General features: G+C 41.8%; 1 protein-coding gene across 4 annotated transcripts in view; it reads left to right on the top strand.

Annotated features, from left to right (window-relative positions):
- The window catches only part of PLCE1 (phospholipase C epsilon 1), a 288193-nt gene that overhangs the window by 111096 nt on the left and 157876 nt on the right, over positions 1 to 19221 (top strand). For all 4 annotated transcript variants that reach the window (XM_076009963.1, XM_012766294.3, XM_076009962.1 and 1 more), the window contains one exon: positions 13716 to 14004. In XM_076009963.1, the coding sequence (XP_075866078.1) occupies positions 13716 to 14004 (289 nt within the window). The remainder of the gene's footprint in view (positions 1 to 13715; positions 14005 to 19221) is intronic.

Here is a 19221-nt window from a genome sequence, read left to right as displayed (position 1 = left end):
GGGGTGAGGCTCAGTGACTCTACCCTTCCCTCTGCACCCCCCCTGCCCCAGCCTATGGACTCATGCCAAATGCTGGGTGCATTGACATCGTTTGTCCCCTGACTTTGACATTACTGGTAATATCCAGTAAAAATGAATGCCACTGGCCAGCTGAAACCAATTCAAGGAATATCTCATGAGTTCCAACTATATGCAGTATACTATACCTTGGATCACTGGATCATGGGGATACAAAGGAGAGAAAATCCTTGGAACACCCACGAATGATTGATCTCATTGGGTCGGTAATGGCTGTGCTTAGTATATCTACCGCTGTTGTTGACACTGCCTATAATTATGTGTAGTCACATCTGCATAGTGTCCTTTATAAGCTCTTAGAAAATAATCGCTGCACCCAATTGTTTAGAGCTCCCACAAAGTGAAGGACAACAGTATTTTAAATTGTTGCAAGAAACCCAGAGTATCTGGAGACAGGGAAAGCTCTTAAGTCTACTTTTTACACAATAGAGCTTCATACCATTATTCTATATATAATCTTTTCACCAAAACACTGTCGCCTGATTCTTTCAACAAAAGACCTCTTTGTTTTGATAGCCAAGAAAAACCTTAAGCTCAGTAGAGACAACAGAACAGGCTTTTTAAATTACAAAATGTAGGGGCTAAAATGCCATATTTTCGGAATGTAAATTGGAAGGTTTCTTAAAAAGTTTTGTTAACTTTAAAAGAAGTTAGCAGGTTTTTTAAACTTAAGTCTTTAACTTAAGTTTTTTTTAAGTTTTAAAGTTTTTATTAATTTGAAGGGGCTTTTTTTGGTCTGTTTTATGATTTTCATGGAGTTCTTTGGCATACAGCTCAGTTCTTTCTTATCTGACTACAGGGTAGGTCCAGGTGAGGTGGAAGGTGATAACTTTCCCATACCCTTGAGCCCTCTGAAGGTCAGATATGCTATCTTTGACATTCCATCTCTTGGAATGATCCCAGCCCTGAATATATGCGCACACACACACACACACACACACACACAGCTGAGAGCCTCTGTAATAGGACAGAAGTACTCAACCTCATGAACTTGAGTGCAATCCTAATGCCATGACTTTTTTTTTTTTGGTAGTTCCCCAATATTTTGGAACCTCCTTGAAGGCTTCCCTTCCACTGCTATCTTCCAAAGGTGGAAAGAAAGGTGATATTTCCTATAAGGCGTTCCATCTCTTTCCAGATCTATCTATACCTCCAACTAGACAGAGAAAGTCCTAAGTCCCCACCCACCCTGCGGGAATCTTCTGAAAGTTGTTAGTTTTGTTGTGAGTGCAAAGTAGGTGGTCTCTCTCCTATGTCGGGCTGGTAGGTAACTTGCATTTTGTCCCTTCTTATTGTGTTTTTTTTTAATAACAAAGAAACCACCAAGTTCTAAGAGAACTGATCATCTCTATCCCGTTGGTGCCTTAAGAGCAGAGACTGTGTCTTATGAGAGTTGTATCTTCAGTACTTAGCACAACATTTTGTAAGGCAATGGATGTTCTCAGGCATTGAAGATATTACTCTCTAGCTGTATGTATTTCCATAGTCATTTGCTTAGGAAATATTTATGAATGGAAATGTTTCTAGGCCAGAGTTGCATCCATTTCTAAGGAATTAGAAGGGCCCAGTTAATCTCCCCAAAATCATTGCTCAATCTTTTAGCTTCAACCATATGGAAGCAATTTTGCATACACTGTTCGCTCTATTAATACTTGGAACATTTCCCCTTCTCTTATCCTCCTGGCTAACTCTTATTGTCTTTAGGTTGTGTCTTATATGTTACCTCTTATAAGAACCTTCCATGGCCTTCTAACACCCTCCCTTGTATTTCTGAAGCACTCTGTGCTCACACCTTTGTAGAATTGCATGCTGTAATTGCCCATTATCTTGCCTACCTTCCCTGATACTCAGGAACTTTCTTGAGGACAAAAAGATGTTTTATTCATCATTTTGTCTCTAGCTCCTGGCAAGCTATTTGGCACAAAGTAGACATTCAGCAAATATTTGTTGAATGAATGAATGAATGAACAGAGTCCAAACAGGGAAGACATTCTTAGGCAGGGATGTCTTATCCTTCAGAAATTAAAGTGCAGCCAAAGACTTTGTTCGTGTCTGCATTGAATGCTAGTCCCAGATACTCAGAGGATTCCCTGGTGGGCACCCCTGCCTGGGGCTTGGTTGTTTCTTCGTCCCTCCTAGAAGCTGCCCTTGACTGGGTGCGGGGCTCAGATTTCCCCACCAGGCCAGACTAGCCTCCTATTCTGTTCTCATCCTCAACTCCTCCATCCTGTCCAGGCCTCTGCTGCCTCTGTAGTTCTGGACCCAACAATTTCTCTCCCAGCCTTCTTGTCCTCATGACCTATCCCAGCTTGGTGACAACTCTGGTTCCTGGAAACCTGGTGGTCTGTATTCACCCAACACTACTGCATTCCATTTGTTTTGCCTGAAGTGTGTTCACTAACAGGTTGTGAACTCTGGTTCTACCCTTGAACAAAACACGGAAGTCTGCAGCACCTGTCCTAAATAGCTCTCATGTCTTACTGGTAGGCGCAAGGCTCTGAAGTGGGTGCCATCATCCCTGCAGCAGCTCAATTAATCAGGACTGGAAGCTGATTTATATTGGGTCCTGTTTCTAAGGGTCAGTCCAATGTTGGCCCAGCTACTGAGTTCCTGTTCCTTGGGGGATTGGAAGAGGAATGTCCCTAGCTGCCCTCTTGAGACCATTCACTTGGCTTCCATGGGAGGAGAAACCTTCGAGAATTAAATCACTGTTGTTTTCCAGTGGCGAAATACAGTGCATTCAATAATGATAAACAGCTGTCCACTAATAGTTAGAGGAGGGTCTCTGCTTGCAGACCCTACTACTCAACACTTTCTCCCCATTGCCATTCCCTTCCTTTGCCACTGGAAATGATGCTCAAAAGATCAAGATCAAAAGGCAGTGAAAAGAAGTGAAGGATGGAGGAGAGAGATGGACAATGGGAATATAGGGAAGAGAGGAAGGATGGTGAGGAAGGCAGGGAGATCAGAGCAGAGCAGCAAGAAACACGATGAGACCAAAAGAAAGAAAAATGGGGGATATGCAAGTGGGGATGGCTAAGAAACTTTGGCCATAAAGAAACCAGGGGGTCAAAGAGAAGTGAGGGAAAGGAAGAAACCTGGGATGAGAGAGGATCTGTACCATAACTCCCACACTAACCAAGAGGATTGATAGCTCTCATTTATTGAATACACATGTGCCAAGCTCTGTGCTGACGCTTTGCATTCACAGCAGAGTGAGCTTACTACCCCAACATCGAATCCAGAGTTTGGCTGCTTGGGGAGCTGTGCACCAGAAGACACCTGGACATCTGTGCATGAGTTCACATGGGAGGCTAGGAGAGGGCTGTTCTCACCAACCCCAGCCAGGCCCGCCCAACCCAGGAGGGCAGAGCCTGGCCTGCCACAGAGGCCAGTCCAGGCACCTCAGCAAGCATAGCTTGAGTAGAAGGACAGAAGCAAGCTTATCCCTGAGCATAGCAGGGTCTCCACCACCTTGGGAATACTAGTGAACAACTAGGATGTGTGGAAGTGGGTGGTGATGGCTTTTGTGGGTGGGAAGTTGTCCAAGGTCCTTAGGCCAACAGGCATGGCCTTGGAACTCTAAAGATTTAGGCATTAATGCTATTATGATAGCATATTTGATATGCAGGGCTGGTAAAAATTGAGACAAAAGAACTCCCAGCAATCTTATCTCTTTGAATCCTTGCTTATAACAACCCTGCTATAGCTCCATTAAAGAAACCCTAGTGACTTTCCCTCTCTACTAGATGGTGGCACTAAGAGTGTAACATGTTCACTGTGATGCGAAGACCAAGCTCTTTCCACTCCACCTAGAGGCCTCTTACTCTGCTGCCCCATCCTTGGTTGTCAGAGCGGTAGGTTCTAGGAGGTCAGCCTCAGCCTCAGGCTGTCTTCAGGCAAACAGGAGGTTAAGAGAAGAGAAGGGAAATGTAGTGTTGGTCTAGAAGAAAAGACGTGGGCAGAAAGGGGCCAATGGCAGCCATGAAGATGGAGGCCACACTGGTCTTTTCCAGCAGGGTAGACGGAGAAAGGTTAGAAACCAAGACAAGGTGAGCAGGGATTTAGGCAACGAAGGACTGGGGTGCAGGAAGCAAAGAGCCTGGTCCTGGGGGCTGGCCGTGGTCCCCCCACCTGCTGTGGACATGCAGTGGCCCAGAGCTGCAGGACGTCAGGAGCGCCCCATCCCTTACAGCCTCACACACGCACAGCTTAGTGGGCACACTGCCCCTGAGCCTCTGAGCCAGGGATCACAGTCTACGGGATTTATGAACGTTTGTTTTTGTCTTGCAGGGGCTTTGTCCCCATGTGACTCATTAATTGACCCGTTGCTCCTTAGAGCTGCAAGGAGCCTGGCAGTTCAGGCCATTAAGTCCTTTCTGTGGGCCTAATTCATGACCTGACATCACAAGCCTAACAACATAATCCATTTGTCCTGATTTGATTTTTTTCTTTTCAAGAGGCTCCCTTGGCAGCCAGGTTTTCTCATTACAATGTGATTCATCTGCATGGTAATTCCCATTAGAATTAGTATCGCAGACATGATTCATCTTTGGAAATACTAAGCTGGAATCACTTGCAGAAAGGCCTCTTACATTCACAGCCATGGGGAATTTCTGCCAAGATGCCCCTTCATTCAGCGAGTGTTTGTTGAATCTTGTCCTGTGCTGGACTCTGAGCTGGGGGCCGTGGGGGGCTTGGCGATGAAGAGGCCCTCAGCCCTGCCCTCAGTAGCTCCCACTCTAGAAGGGAGATGACATGGACGTAAGTGCTAGTGGGATGATGGGTCCTATGACAAGTACAGTCAGAGGTGAGAAGTTATGTGTTCTCCTTAAAGTCTGAGCCAGTGGTTTTCAAACTTTAGCAGGAATCAGATTCACCTGAAGGCCTTGAAAATCACAGATCGCTGGGGCCCAGCCCCAGAGTTTTTGATTCAGTAGGTCTGGGATGGGACCTAAGAATTTGCATTTTTAACAAATTCCTAGATGGTGATGATGATGCTGGTCCGGTGACCACACTTTGAGGACCATGGCTTTAAGACTTCAATTATTTCTCCCTTGCTTGCAGGTGTGCTAATCAGTGTGCCCTGTGCTGGGGACAAAATATTGAATAAGACGTGGTCCCTGCCCTGGTGGGAACTCACAGCCTGGACGGGGAATAAACAGTGATTGCTATCCTCCACAGGAAGTGCCACTAGAATTTTGCGTAGGGCACAGTTGGAGCACAGACAAGAACATGGTATGTCTTGCTGGAGCCCAGGGAAGGCTGCATAGAGGAGGCGAAACTTTAATGGAAGGGTAAAATGTGAATTGGAAGAAGTTATATGTTAGAGCATGAGCAGTTGTGTAATTCCCAGATTATCAAATGTTCTGGGACATCCTCTTACCCTCAGTAAAGGTTCAGCTTACTCCCTGTAGAAGCCTGTGGAACAATTCTAGTTAATTGGCCTGATCTTAGCAAAGCCTTTACTTTTGGTTCTCTGGAGCTCTGTTTGGTCAGTGTCTCATGCATGGTCTAAATATGCTCAGAAGAATGGAATTCTCTGCCCAAGCACTTGAATGGAATGTAGGATCAAAGAGCAGAGAAATTGGCAGCCTGCTACCAAAACCCCTCCCGGTTCCAGCCACTAAGGTCTCCAAGCCACTGCAGTGACCACCCGCCTCCAACAGCCTCACTGTTTTTGCTGATTCTTTGGGAAATTTGACAGTTCTTATACCATTGCATTTTGTTTACTCATAGACAACCATCATAAACAAAACTTCCATTATCTTCAACCTTCTATAACAGTGGCTCACACTTTGGGAGGCTGAGGTGGGAGGATCACTTGAGCCCAGGAGTTTGAGGTTGTGGTAAGCTATGAAAATACCACTACACTCCACATCAGGCAACAGAGTGAGATGCTGTCTGGAAAAAAAAAAAAAAAAAAGAAAAGAAAAAGGGCCCATGAAAATAGTAAAAGAGGTTTCTAAACCATAGCACAGAGCTCTTATACTGTGTGCTGTGAGAGAGGCCCCTACCTTGTTACCCATCTATTAACTACTCATTGTTTACACAGAGTTCAAATAAATGTCATGACTTTTCTAGCTCAGGGTACTTTAAGAACCACATTATAGGGAGGATAAGGGTGCTGTTAGAAGTAGATTTTATAGTCACTAGTAAGAAATGACTGCTGATATTGAGGAATCCTGATAAAAGGGAGGGAAACAGGAGAAACCAACAGTACTGGAGAGTAATGATGATCAAAATAATCACCAAAATTAAGATTAATGAGTACCTTCCATCCCCCACTTCAGAAGGTGAAGAAGTACAGATAGCAGAACAGCAGCACTACGAGGGACTTGGAGCTAATGCTGGCTGCCGCCTTCATGTTAAAGATGAGGAAACTGGGGTGGGAGGAGGGGATGTCAGTCATCCGGCATCACACAGTTCCTAACAGACTGTGGGTCTCTCCAGGGCAGTCTGTCTTTTTTCTTTTTTAAATCCTTGTTCTCAAGCATCTACTATAATCTCTGTAGCTGCAACTTGATATTTGTTGAATTAAATTGATGTAAGAGAGTGAATACATGAACCCATATCCTGGTTTTCTTTTAAACCCATGACCCTTCCAAATTATCATTTTCATGAAAAATGATGGAGAATAGATCAAATCAAGTACTCTCGACTCTAAGCCAATCAGCAAATGGTAACGGAAAAATGCTAACCTAGTGATGAATTTCTCAGAACTGGCCAAGTTGGGTTAGTAGCAAATTAAAGCCTCATTTGGCTACACCTATTCTGAGCATTTTGTAAAGATTGGATGGCATTTCATGTGCTTTATGAATCTGCTGTTCAGCAAATACAGGTAACAATACAGTGTCACTTGTTCAAATGAATCCAATGGATTCATGGCCAAAAAAACTAAAGGATTCTAGCCAAGTTTTTGGTGAAGACATAGAATCAAGAGATTCATTCATTCAATCAAGAACTATTAATATTAATCGGAACTGATAATGCCAACCAGTGCTCTAGACATTGCCAATACAGCATTGAAAAAAAGAAAGTTCTTGTGAAGTTGACATTCTTATCGGAGGAATAGACAATAAACAAATAAAGAGAGACAGAGGGATTGTTACTACAATCACCCTTTCTTGAAAATGCTTCCTTTGACATCTGTAGTCGGATTCTCTAAATGTTTGGTTTGGTAGTTAGCAGCACTGTCTTAGAGTTGGAGAGTCCTGAATCTAAGTCCTGGATGTGTGCACATTAGTTCCTTATTTTTATTTATTTATTTTTTTAGAGGCAGGGTCTTGCTCTATTGCCCAGGCTGGTATGCAGTGGTGCTATCACAACTCACTGCAACCTCAAACTCCTGGGCTCAAGCAATTCTTCTGCCTTAGCCTCCCAAATAGCTGGGACTACATGTGTACATCACTATGCCTGGCTAATTTTTTTTTTTTAACAGAGACAGGATCTCACTATGTTACAGGCTGGTTGTGAACTCCTAGGCTTAAGCTATCCTCTTGCCTCAGCCTTCCAGATGCTGGGATTATAGATGTGAGCTACCGCGCCTGGCAAGTTCCTTATTGTTAAATGCCGGTAATAGTAGGACCTCTTCATAAAGCTATTCTGAGGTTTAACTGAAATCATCTCAATGCTCAGCACCCAGTTCATTTTAAGCATTCAATAAATGTTGCAATTATTATCATTGAGTCAATGGATACCTATGTAGCTTGCTCTTCCTGTTGTAAGATTTCAGGAGATACGACATTAGATCTTGGAACCTTATAATTTTTCGTAACTCTGGTCCCAGAAAGATAGCTGTGCAACAAAGCAAGTATGAAATTGACTCCCCTCAATAATAACTTCTTTGGCTCCAGTAGAAGTCAAGGCAAGGCAAAGCCCTTTCTGGAAAGCTCTCCTGGGAGAGTGCTGTACATGTGGTGTATCTGACTGCTTCGTGCCTCTTAGGACATTAAAGTCTTTGGCATTGTCTCCATCTGAATTACCCCAGCTCTCTTCAGCCTCAGTATGTTTGTTTTATTTTGTTTTGGGCCTGAACATCATGTCCTAGTAGTGCTGGTTTCAACAAGACATCTCTCTTTTGTGAGTCACAAGGAACTGCAAATGTTTTTTAAATGTTTATGCAAGTGTTGTCTGAGCATTGCTTGCTTTCTGTTGGTAACTTTTTCATGTCAAGGTCATTTTTCTCTTGCTTTTTTAAATTATTTATTTATTTATTCTATTAATTTCATCATATTATGGAGGTACAAATATTATTAGAGTTACAAATACTGCAGGCGGTAGGGGGGAGGAGGAAAGGGGTGTATGCTTCCATAATGTGTGTGATGCACACCACCGGGGGTTTGGACACACTGGGGGGAGGGAGGGGGGCAGGGGCAATATTTGTAACCCTAACAATATTTGTACCTCCATAATATGATGAAATTAATAAAATAAAAGGTCATTTTTCTCAAACCACCCCAGGCCATGTCATCCCCAGCACCTGCCACTTGGGAGAAGCATAATATCCTGGAAAAGACCCATTCACAGTTCACAACAGTTGTGAAACCTAGGAGCCCTGAGGGGTGCTGACTGTAATGCTGATCTTTAGCTCTCTATATAAGGCTTTAATCTCTAAGAACTCAACAGTGACTAAATGTAGAAACCTTGACTCCTTTCGTTTTCTCACTTCCATTAACTTCAGCAAGTCCCGTAAAGTCTATGTCCAAAATATATCTTTTGTTTTTTTTTGAGATTCTGTTGCCTGGGCTAGAGTGCCGTGGTGTCAGCCTAGGTCCCAGCAACCTCAAACTCCTGGGCTCAAGTGATCCTCTTGCCTAAGCCTCCTGAGTAGCTGGGACTACAGGCATGTGTCGCCATGCCCGCTAATTTTTTTTTTATGTATATATTTTTTTAGTTGTTCAGCTAATTTCTTTCTATTTTCTTAGTAGAGATGGGTTCTCACTCTTGCTCAGCTGGTCTCCAACTCCTGAGCTCAAATGATCCTCCCGCCTCGGCCTCCCAGAGTGCTAGGATTACAGGCGTGATCCACTGCACCCAGCCCAAAATATATCTTGACTATATATAATAATTAATTAGGTTATAAGCATGAAGCGTCCGATTTCCTTAAGTACTAAGTTTGACAGCTGATATCTCTTACATTTCACTTTGACACGTCTTGTTTTATTTTGATTGTGAAGGCACATCCGCAGTCTTTCAAACGCATGTTTGGCTGGTGATTATCTTTCACATTTTTTAGAGCAATTTTTGTGAAAGCATGGATTAGTCAAAAGTTTGTCTTATTTTCAAATATGAGTTCCATTGTGGAACCAATGCAACGCAGACAGCTCAAAGTATCAACAAAGTGTTTGGGAAGGATGTGGCTAATGAACACACAGTACGTCGATGGTTTAAGAAGTTCCGATGGTGATTTTAATTTTGAAAATGAGCCACATGGGCAACCTGAGACCAAGGTGGGTAATGCTGAGCTGAAAGCTGTAGTGGAAGTGAATCCATCTCAACCTATGCATGAATAAGCAGCAAGGTTTGACATTACTACTCCAACAATACCGGATCATTTAAAATGAATTGGCAAGGTAGAGAAGCTGAATAGATGGCTTCCGTGTGAATTCAATGAGCATAAGAAGAGAAATCATCTGGAAGCTTGTCTTTCTTTGCTGTCACGACAGAAAGGCAAACCATTTCTAAACCATATTGTTCACGTGATGAAAAATGGATTCTTTTTGACAATCACAAACATTTGGCACAGTGGTTGGATAAAGTGCCAAAACACAGACCAAAGCCAAATATTCATCAAAGAAAGCTAATGGCGTCTGTTTGGTGGTCCAGCACCGGTATTATCCACTACAGATCATGATTGGTCAGTTGATTACAGTGGATGTCTACTGCAACCAGTTGGACAAAATGATGAGGATATTTGTGATTAAGCAGCTGAGATTGGTCAATAGAGACAGGCTAATCCTCTTGCAAGGCAATGCTTGACCACGTCGCACAAACAACGCTGCTCAAACTAAAGCAGCTGGACTTGGAAACTCTCTGTTACCCACTGTATTGACCAGACCTTGCACCGACTGACTACCACTTCTTCCAGGCTTTGGACCACTTCTTGCAAGGAGAAGATTCAATTCTCAACAAGCTGTGGAAAATGCCTTTCACAATTTCATCACCACTTGCTCTTCAGGCTTCTTTGCTGCTGGCATAAACAAGATACCATTAAGATGACAAAATCATGTCAGTAGTTTAAGTGCATACTTTGATTAATTGTATTGCTTCTTGTTTGAGATATAATAAACTACACTTTTGATTCGAAATTGGACATTTCATATTTAATGACCTATATTAACTTCTTTGGTCTACTTATTAATCTGCCTTTCTCACTAAAAAAAGCTGTTCTTGCTTAGAAGTCAGGCTTAGCACAGCATGTGTGCTCAGTAAATATAAATCAATTGTTGAAAAAACGAATGGACACATAACTGTTTAGCAAGCTTAGATGCCATGTTGTAACAAGTTGATTTTATTTCAGAAAAGATATTGGCCCCTATAACGCAGCAGTCTGTCTAGTTTTCAGCACTTTCCATTACCACATTAATCAAATGAGATAAAGTTTATGTATATATATTTTACTTTATAATTTAAAACCATAAATCTCTACATAAAGGAAACATATTTGGTCCTTCATTAGTCATGACTTGACTATTTTAAAAAGTAATTTAGTATGATCATAAAAGGAATTACCATGAATAAAAACAATAACCCCAGTAGTGTAAACATCACTTAAACCTCTTACCAGATAACAATGTGATCTTGAATCCCACTGTTGGGCTGTGGGTGTGACAATATATTGTACAATGGATAAAGCTGGACCACAGAGTTAGAGAAACCTGTGTTTTAATCCTGGCTTAGCCTCTTATTAGCTGTGTAAGGGTGACTGTATTTCTCTACATCTCTAGGCTTACTTTTCCATCTACAAAATGAATCAACCTCATAAGGTTAGTGTGTGGATTCAGTTGTTATGTCATTAAAATACTTAGCATTGTGCCCAACACATCATCATTGTATCAAATAATGTTTGCTTTGTAACGAGTGCTCCTGATGACTTTTTACAGCAGTCATTTATTTAGCCTGTGATTCTGTGAGTTGGGTGAGTAGGTCTCCTCGCCTGCATCACCTGATGTCTGCTGGGCTTTCTCATGGGTCCGTAGTGGTGGTTGGACTGCCAGTTGGATGATCTAGGATCTAGGACGGCCTCACCATGTGATAAGTGACTGAGCCAAGGTCTCTTCTCTTCCAGCAAGCTAGTTTGGGCATATTCACATGGTAGTTGTTGCAAAATTCCCAAAAGCAACAAGAGAGAATAAGCTCCAATCCACAGATATTTTTAAGACTCTGTCTTCATCACATTTGCTAAATTCCATTTGGTTAAGCAAATCATAATGCCAGCCCAGAGTCAGTGAGGGAAATAATTTATGGACATTTTTGTAGTTTACCACAATCATCATTGTCACCATCATCATAAAAACTAATATTTGTTGAACATTTACTAAGTGCCAGGTGCCGTTCTAATCACATTACATTCATCAAAGCTTATAATTCTAGCCACAACCTTATGAGGCAGATATTATTACATCCCCATATTAGAGAAAAGAAAACTGAGGCACAGAATGGCAAAGCAACTTATCCAAGGTCACACAGCTGGGAAGCTTCCATTTGCCCTCACATACACCCAAATAAACTTAAGAGGATGCTGCCCAACAACTCTACCACACTGAATTTCATAGACTGTGCTTTGCAGTGACACAACCACCTGTTGTTCCTTGAGGGTAGAGAAGTGCATTCTCTTCTACAGACTTGCCCAACAATAACGAGCACCATTTCTAGACACTAGGCTGAGTATGTTCCATGCATTGTTTTGGCGAATTCCAACATCCCTAAGAAGGGGTATTATCATCCCCATTTCATAGAGGAGGAAGCTGTCTTGAAACATTCAAGTCAGTTTGTATGTGGTCATGATCAGCTCTGTGATCATACACAACTCCACATACCTGACCCCATACCTGGGCTCTTTCTCCATGGCCACGCTGGCCACTAGAAATTTAATGACTGAGAATTAAAGCTGAGAATTTACACTCTGCTTTCCAGTGGCAAATATGTCATGGTAGGCAGAGGAAAGCAGAGTAGAAATCTAGTTAGGCTCTGTATAGTTTGAATATCACGAGAGTCCTATGTATATTCTAGGGTCTCATAAAGACCTAGCACAGCTCAATAGGGGTTCTCTTGAATGCCAGTGGGCCCTGGCTAAGATGGGCTTTGGAGTGTGCTGAGTCATGGGGCCACATGCATGGGCTGGAGGGCCATGAGGGTCTTCTGTTCTATGGCCATTTGTTGATGTCACCAAAGGGGGTGACTCATTTCACCCTCCTATAAGCTCCTTGCTTTTCTTCCTGTCTGCCTTACTAGACTATGAGTTCTTTGAGGGGAGAAGCTGTTTTATTTACCCAGACTTGACACAATGACTGGTATATAAACACATAGTAACTGTTTGTTGGTTTGATGAATGAATGAGAAGTCAACCAAGGCAGGATGCTCCAGGCAGCATGATGGAGACAACACAATATAGTATGCCTTTATTCCACCACCAGAGAGCTAGATTACCTCACCCCAACACATGTTTCTTCCCTGTGTTTATACATTATCCAGAAATCTCTGGCTTCCCAGAATGCTTGAAAAAACCCAAAACCTTCCTGCAATGTCAAACCTTCTAACTTTCAGGCTTTATCTTCTAAATTAGATTGCAAAATCCTGCAGCACAAGAGATGTGAGCTACCCTTTGCACTTGCCCCATGCTTCCTAGCACAGTGCCTTGCACAGAGTAGGGTCTGCACAAATGCATGTCACATGGTTCCGTTGCACTGGGATGGATTGGAGACATGGTTGGGTACCTCTCCTAATAGTCCAGTCTTCTTGAGACAATGCTTGGTGAATTCAGGTGACGAGGAAGAGGAAATCGGGATAGAGACAGAGACAGGCCCAGGAGAGTGGGCAAGATTTGTCAACTCATTGGATGTGGGAGGTGAGGGAAGAAAAAGAAAAAAAAAAGAGAATTCAAAGACTTTGATCTCAGTTGATAGTTTGAAGATTATGCCCAAGAGAGAAATAGAGACATTCTCTTTCCCTATGGTCCTCTCATCCTCACTTCAGTTTGGGCATGGAGAAAAGATTTCCCATGAATGTCAGTCTGAAGTTTTCCATGGAGGCAGACAGACATGGGACAGTTCTGTAGGACAGTCCATAGGACAAAAAGGAAAGATTTATCCTCATCTCTCTGCAGAAGATCTTTGCTCTGTAGAGGAGGAGAAATTTGAGCTGAATATATTTTTGGTTGGTACAAAAATTGGTAAGTGCTCTGTTTGATAGCAGGGTTGTTTGAATGGCCTATTTCATAACTACACATAGCTTTCCCAAATAAATGGTGTCTGTAGAATGTTCAGGTTAATGCATGAGTCCAGCGTTCAAGAGTGTTTGCGCTTAGAGCAACCAAGCCTTCTTTCTTAATAAGTCATCTTGGCATTTTGTCAACAAGTTAATTTGCTTTTCTAAGAAGCTAGATTAATACTTCCTGTACTTTGTGCTATTCGCAGATCTACAATGCAGTGAGAAGGGGAGAGGAAACAGAAGATACGGTTGGATCTCTACTCCATTTCTTCACAAAGCTCCTAGCCCCTGAGACAGCCCATAGAGGGATTAGCATTGGTCCGTGCCTAAAGCAATGTGTCCGAGACACCGTATGTGAGTACCGTGCCACCCTCCAAAGGACTTCCATATCTCAGTACATCACCGGTTCTCTGCTAGAAGCAACCACATCTTTAGGAGCAAGAAGTGGCCTTCTCAGTACTTTTGGAGGATCCACGGGACGAATGATGCTGAAAGGTAATGTCTGGAATTTCACTTTTATCTTTGCACCTTTTACTATACAGAAGAATCTAAACATGTGTGCGTCTCCTGGTGGAAAATTGAGTCCACTTATCAGTGACTTTAAGTAAAAATAGCTGCTTTAAGAAACTATAAAAAGGTGGTTTCTTATTAAAGTCCCTTAAAGTGTAAACATTCCAAATAATAACCGTTAAGATTTTTAAATTTCTTTTTCAAAAGAAGTAAATGGTTAAAATGCTATCTTTAATTTTTTTAAAAAATCATTCAGGCAGGAGGTGGTTTCTCCTAGCGGTAGTCCATGACAGGCTTCAATGACTGTGATCATATGCTAGTAAACAACTATGGTCAGGTGGTCACATTGGAAACAAACTGCGGTTGGGAGCAGAGTGAAGTATAGATCTCCTTCATACACAGAAGCAATAGGTTCCTATTGACCAGAAAGGCCTAGGGCCATCTCACAACAACTCACATCTTAAAGGACAAGATAGGCAGGCATCCTGCTGAAAAACAGAAGCCAGTGGAAAATGGGGTCCCTCAGCATTTGAATTTCCCAGCTACTTCCCACGAGTAGCAGCCAGGCAGGTCAGAAGTCAGAAATGGCAGTGCACCAAAGAATCTTGGAGACTGTGCACTACATAGCTGTCACAAGCCACTTGGCAGTCTTCCCTGGCAGGAAGCTGCCAGACAGACAGGGACCATGCAGAGCAACGTTCCACTGCCTGGGGGTTGCCAAGAGCGCAGTCTGACATCTGGCCATTTACCTCAAGAAGAGCAGCTATTGTCCCTCCACATCTATCCCTGGGACCCAGGGCTAATGGGCCAGTGACCTTCCTCCTTCATCCTCAACCTCCCCCATGCTGCCCCCACACTCCCCTGTTTCGGCCCAAGAACACCACCACCCCCATGTGTACCATGTTGGGCGCCATGTTGGTTTGTTTTCTGGAGTTGCCTTAGCTTCTGGGGATCGGTTTTAAAAGATGAAGGAAGAAAAACACAAGATGTAGGAATACTGGTCCAAGAGACTAACAGGAAGAAACTTGGTGTCGTATGTGTTTCACCCATCCATTCAACGTATTTTTTGAGCCCCTACTAGGTGCTAGGTACTGGAAAGGGAACAAATTCTGCCATAATGCTTGCCCTCATGGAGTTTATAGTCTCTAGGTGGTAGGCAGTTTTCCTTCTGCACAGGGTTCAAGGTTTCCCTACTCTGATGTGGCTTCCAGAGACTGCCAAGTTTGCATTGTCCATCATGCTCTTCCCAGGAAGTTGACCTAAGATTGGCATTGCTTCAGTGCTGGTGACTATATGCCAGGACCTCATCCTGCTAGTTTATCAGCCTGTGTCTCTCCCATACCCACTCTGCACCCAGCAGTCTGTAGTTGTTATGGGAGATCCTAATGACGTGTAAGTCAGTTTACTTGCCTTTAAGGTGTTTATGATCCTAATGAGGAGGCCAGATTTGCATGCACCACACAGTCAAAGAATAATGTGAAACTGCAGAGAGTTAAGTGCCAAATAATGTGGAAGTAACTCTTAAATGTTCAAAAAGTTTGGATAGGGAGTTAGTGTTCTAGATGAGGAATGGTTTATCCTGAAATGTGAGACCGCAAGCAAACAAAAGTCAATGAAAGCCCCATTCTTTCTTCCCCATTAATTCCTAGGGACAGAATTGCTACCAACCAAGGCAGGCATACTCCCAGTTTTCTACAGACCTATGGAGAGAAAAAAGGAGGCTTCTGGTTGGTGCGTCTACTGCCCTGATAGTAACTTGACCTTGATTGCTATTGGCACTTCCCCATTTGGAATAGAACCTCACACAGATCAACATTCCCAGCTCTGAGACTCACTGTATCATCAGCTAATGTGTTATCTTTAACCTGGCATTTTATGCAGGAGTTGGGAGTTTCTTTACCTTTTCTTTTTGCAGCTCCTTGGTAGTTTCTGATAACCCTCTGGTAGCTCTTGCCAAGTCACACAGTGGTCTGGTTGCTCTCTGTTCCAGGCTTATTTCTGTAGTTCAGGATTGCTCTCTTGGAAACCTGTTTCAGTTTCGGCATCCTTTCACATTTGGTTTTCAAAGTCTTTATGTGCCTTAGTTAAACATATGTTTCTTCATCATGCACTAGAAGAAAATATATCCAAAACCCAGATGAGGTTTTTGTGGGGTTTTTTTTGTTTTTTTTTAGACAGAGTCTCACTCTGTTGGCCGGGCTAGAGTGCCATGGTTTCAGCCTAGCTCACAACAACCTCAAATCTGGGCTCACGCGATCCTCCTGCCTCAGCCTCCCAAGTAGCTGGGACTACAAGCATGCGCCACCATGCCCAGCTAATTTTTTTCTATATATTTTTAGCTGGCCAATTAATTTCTTTCTATTTTTAGTGGAGACGGGGTCTTGCTCTTGCTCAGGCTGGTTTTGAACTCCTTGACCTAGAGCGATCCGCCAGCCTCGGCCTCCCAGAGTGCTAGGATCACAGGCGTGAACCATCACGCCCAGCCTTGATGAGTTTCTTACCACAAAAGATAATCAGTATGTGAGGTAAAGCCTATGTTAGTTAGCTTGATTGAGTCATTTCACATGTATGCATATTTCAATACATCATGTTGTACATGATAAATGTATACAATTCTAATTTGTCAATTTTTAAAAATTAAGTTAAAAAGATAGCAGATGGGTCTTTGAAGTCACAGAGTGTTCACAGAATCTATAGGATCAGCATATTGTCTACTGGGTGTTGAGCTCTGATGGCCATATACTCTGCCAGGGGAGCTGGAGGACATGCTGGCTGCTGGGATTTGGTCGTCTGCTTCTTTTATTGTTCAGTACGTGTCCTGTGGCTTAGGGCTGGCCAACAGCTTTCAGCTCTGAATTGCTAAGGAAAATCTATGTGGCGCGTAATAGTATACACTCAGTCTTTAGTTGATAAATGGGTTGTGTTCTACTAGTTCATTTCTCAGGAGCTGTGTGGAATTTAGAACACTTTCCTAGAGAAGCAGTATTAAACATTTTGACTTGGTTCCCAGACTCTAGTCTTCAAAAACCTCTTTAACCCATAACATAATTGAAATCTGTATACTTCCCATGGAATAAAGAGAAAACACTATTATTGGAATACAATACACTATTATTGGAATCATCAGCCTCCTAGAAAAAGCAATACAAGTGAGTTAAAAGACTTTTCATGTTGAGGGGAAATAATTTTAATTAAAGATGAATAAATAGTTAAAACTTTTCGTTTTTATTTATTTTTATTTTTTATTTTTTGGCAGAGATGGGGTCTCGAACTCCTGGTCTCAAGTGATCTTCCCACCTCAGCCTCCCAAACTCCTGGGATTACAGGCGTGAGCCACCAGGCCTAGACAGAGTTAATACTTTTATGGAGATTTTCAAAAGAACTTTTAGCCAGTTAGAGATTTTAGATATTGGCAGCTATAGCTCTTTGTTATGGTTAATTACACTTCAAAACTTAGACCTCTATGGAAGAATCACAAAATTATCCCAATAACATTTTTCTTTTCTTTTCTTTTCTTTTTTTGTTAAATGGGATACTTATAAATGGAATGAGGTTGGTCAGAAGATCTAAATTCTTTTTTTCCCAGAGATAAAGGGAAAGAAAAAAAGTCAAACGAATGACCTCTTCTGTAGAAGAAATCATATTTGAAGTGGATTAAATGGAATTGAGAAAGGTACAGAAAAAGGAAGGGGGAAAAGACAAATGCTGTATGATTCCATTTACACGAGGTACTTAGAGTCATCAAAATCATAGAGACAGAAAACAGAAAGGTGGTTGCCAGGGTCTGGAGGAGGGAAGAAGGGGGAGTTAGTGTTTAATGGGTACAGAGTTTCAGTTCTGCAAGATGAAAAGAGTTCAGGAGATCCGATAGTGGTGATGGTTGCACAATAGTATGGATGTACTTAATACCACTGAAATGTACACTTAAAATTGTTGAGATAGTAAATTTTATGTTATATATGTTTTATCACAATAAAAAATAATTGAAGAAAAAAGGAAGGGCATGTTATGTAGGCCTTTCATCCCAGGTGTGCTAAACTGTTAGAAAGAACAAAAGAACTCCTCTTCTAGAAACGGTTGTGATTCCAAGATAGGGGTTGCAGTAGCCTGCAGTAGGTGAGATTAGGAGAAGAAAATGTCCAACCAATTGATCGTTATTCACAAGTCGGGCATTGGTAACCCGAGGGCTGATTGACCAGGGTTTTGCAGTGTTGCAGCTTTTCCAGTCTATGAGATGATACAGACAGACAGATAGACAGAGAGCAGTACACAAGCGTGCCAGTTTTCTGCCTTCGATGCTACCAGGGATGGTCTATTACGCTGAAAGTTTGTCAAATAACAAGAGAGATTTTCTAATATGAAGCCTTGATCCCCAAGGGTGTGCCCTTGATTACAGGGGTGTGCCATCTCAAAATGGAAATACCGAGAGCTTACGCCATCCGCTCAGGGACTTCCACTAGTTTCCTGGCCCTGTCCCCTTCTCCTTCTCTGCATTAATACTGTTAGAATTTCAGGATTAACACCTTATAGCAGTGGCAGTCAAAAGAATTATTGACATCAATAATAAGGAAGATGTTTTCAAATTCTTCACCTGCCTTTTCTTTTTTCCCCAATGTTTTGCTTTTGTAATTTTTAACAAGATATGAAAAAGGAGAGAAAAAGTTCAGATAATTGGTAGTAATATAGAGCACAAAATAGCAAAATTAGAAAAATAAAATAACGATGAGAGGATTTGTCAAATAAAGTCTATAAATTAAAGAATTAAATATTATATATTAGCAGGAAAAAACTTAGTTGCTCATATTTAAATTATACAGTAGAAAAGAAAATTCCATTGTTCATTTTTAAGCAGGTCGAGTGTGTGGAGAATAACTATATTAATATTGATCATTATAGGCTATAAATAAAATATGAATATGAAAAACCAAAAGTACTTACACATATAATATTCTTTTTGAAAATAGGAAATATATTGTTTGTGATAGAAAAATATAACAAATTTTCAATTTATTTCCTTTCACTATATAAGTACATATATTCCATTTGCATCTTTTTCTAAAGTTAATAGCTTTGTACATAAAAACAAGAAGTCATAGTAATGTAACCAAAGTGTTTGTACCACCATAATATTCTGAAATTTAAAAAATAAATGAAATAAAATGTAAAAAAAAAAAAGTCATAATAGGAATATACATACAAGTT

The sequence above is a fragment of the Microcebus murinus genome, chromosome 14 (genome assembly GCF_040939455.1).
Source record: "Microcebus murinus isolate Inina chromosome 14, M.murinus_Inina_mat1.0, whole genome shotgun sequence".
In the NCBI taxonomy this organism is placed as follows: Eukaryota; Metazoa; Chordata; class Mammalia; order Primates; family Cheirogaleidae; genus Microcebus; species Microcebus murinus.
Note: the sequence above shows the minus strand (reverse complement) of the source record. Positions and strands in the feature narration are given on the sequence as shown.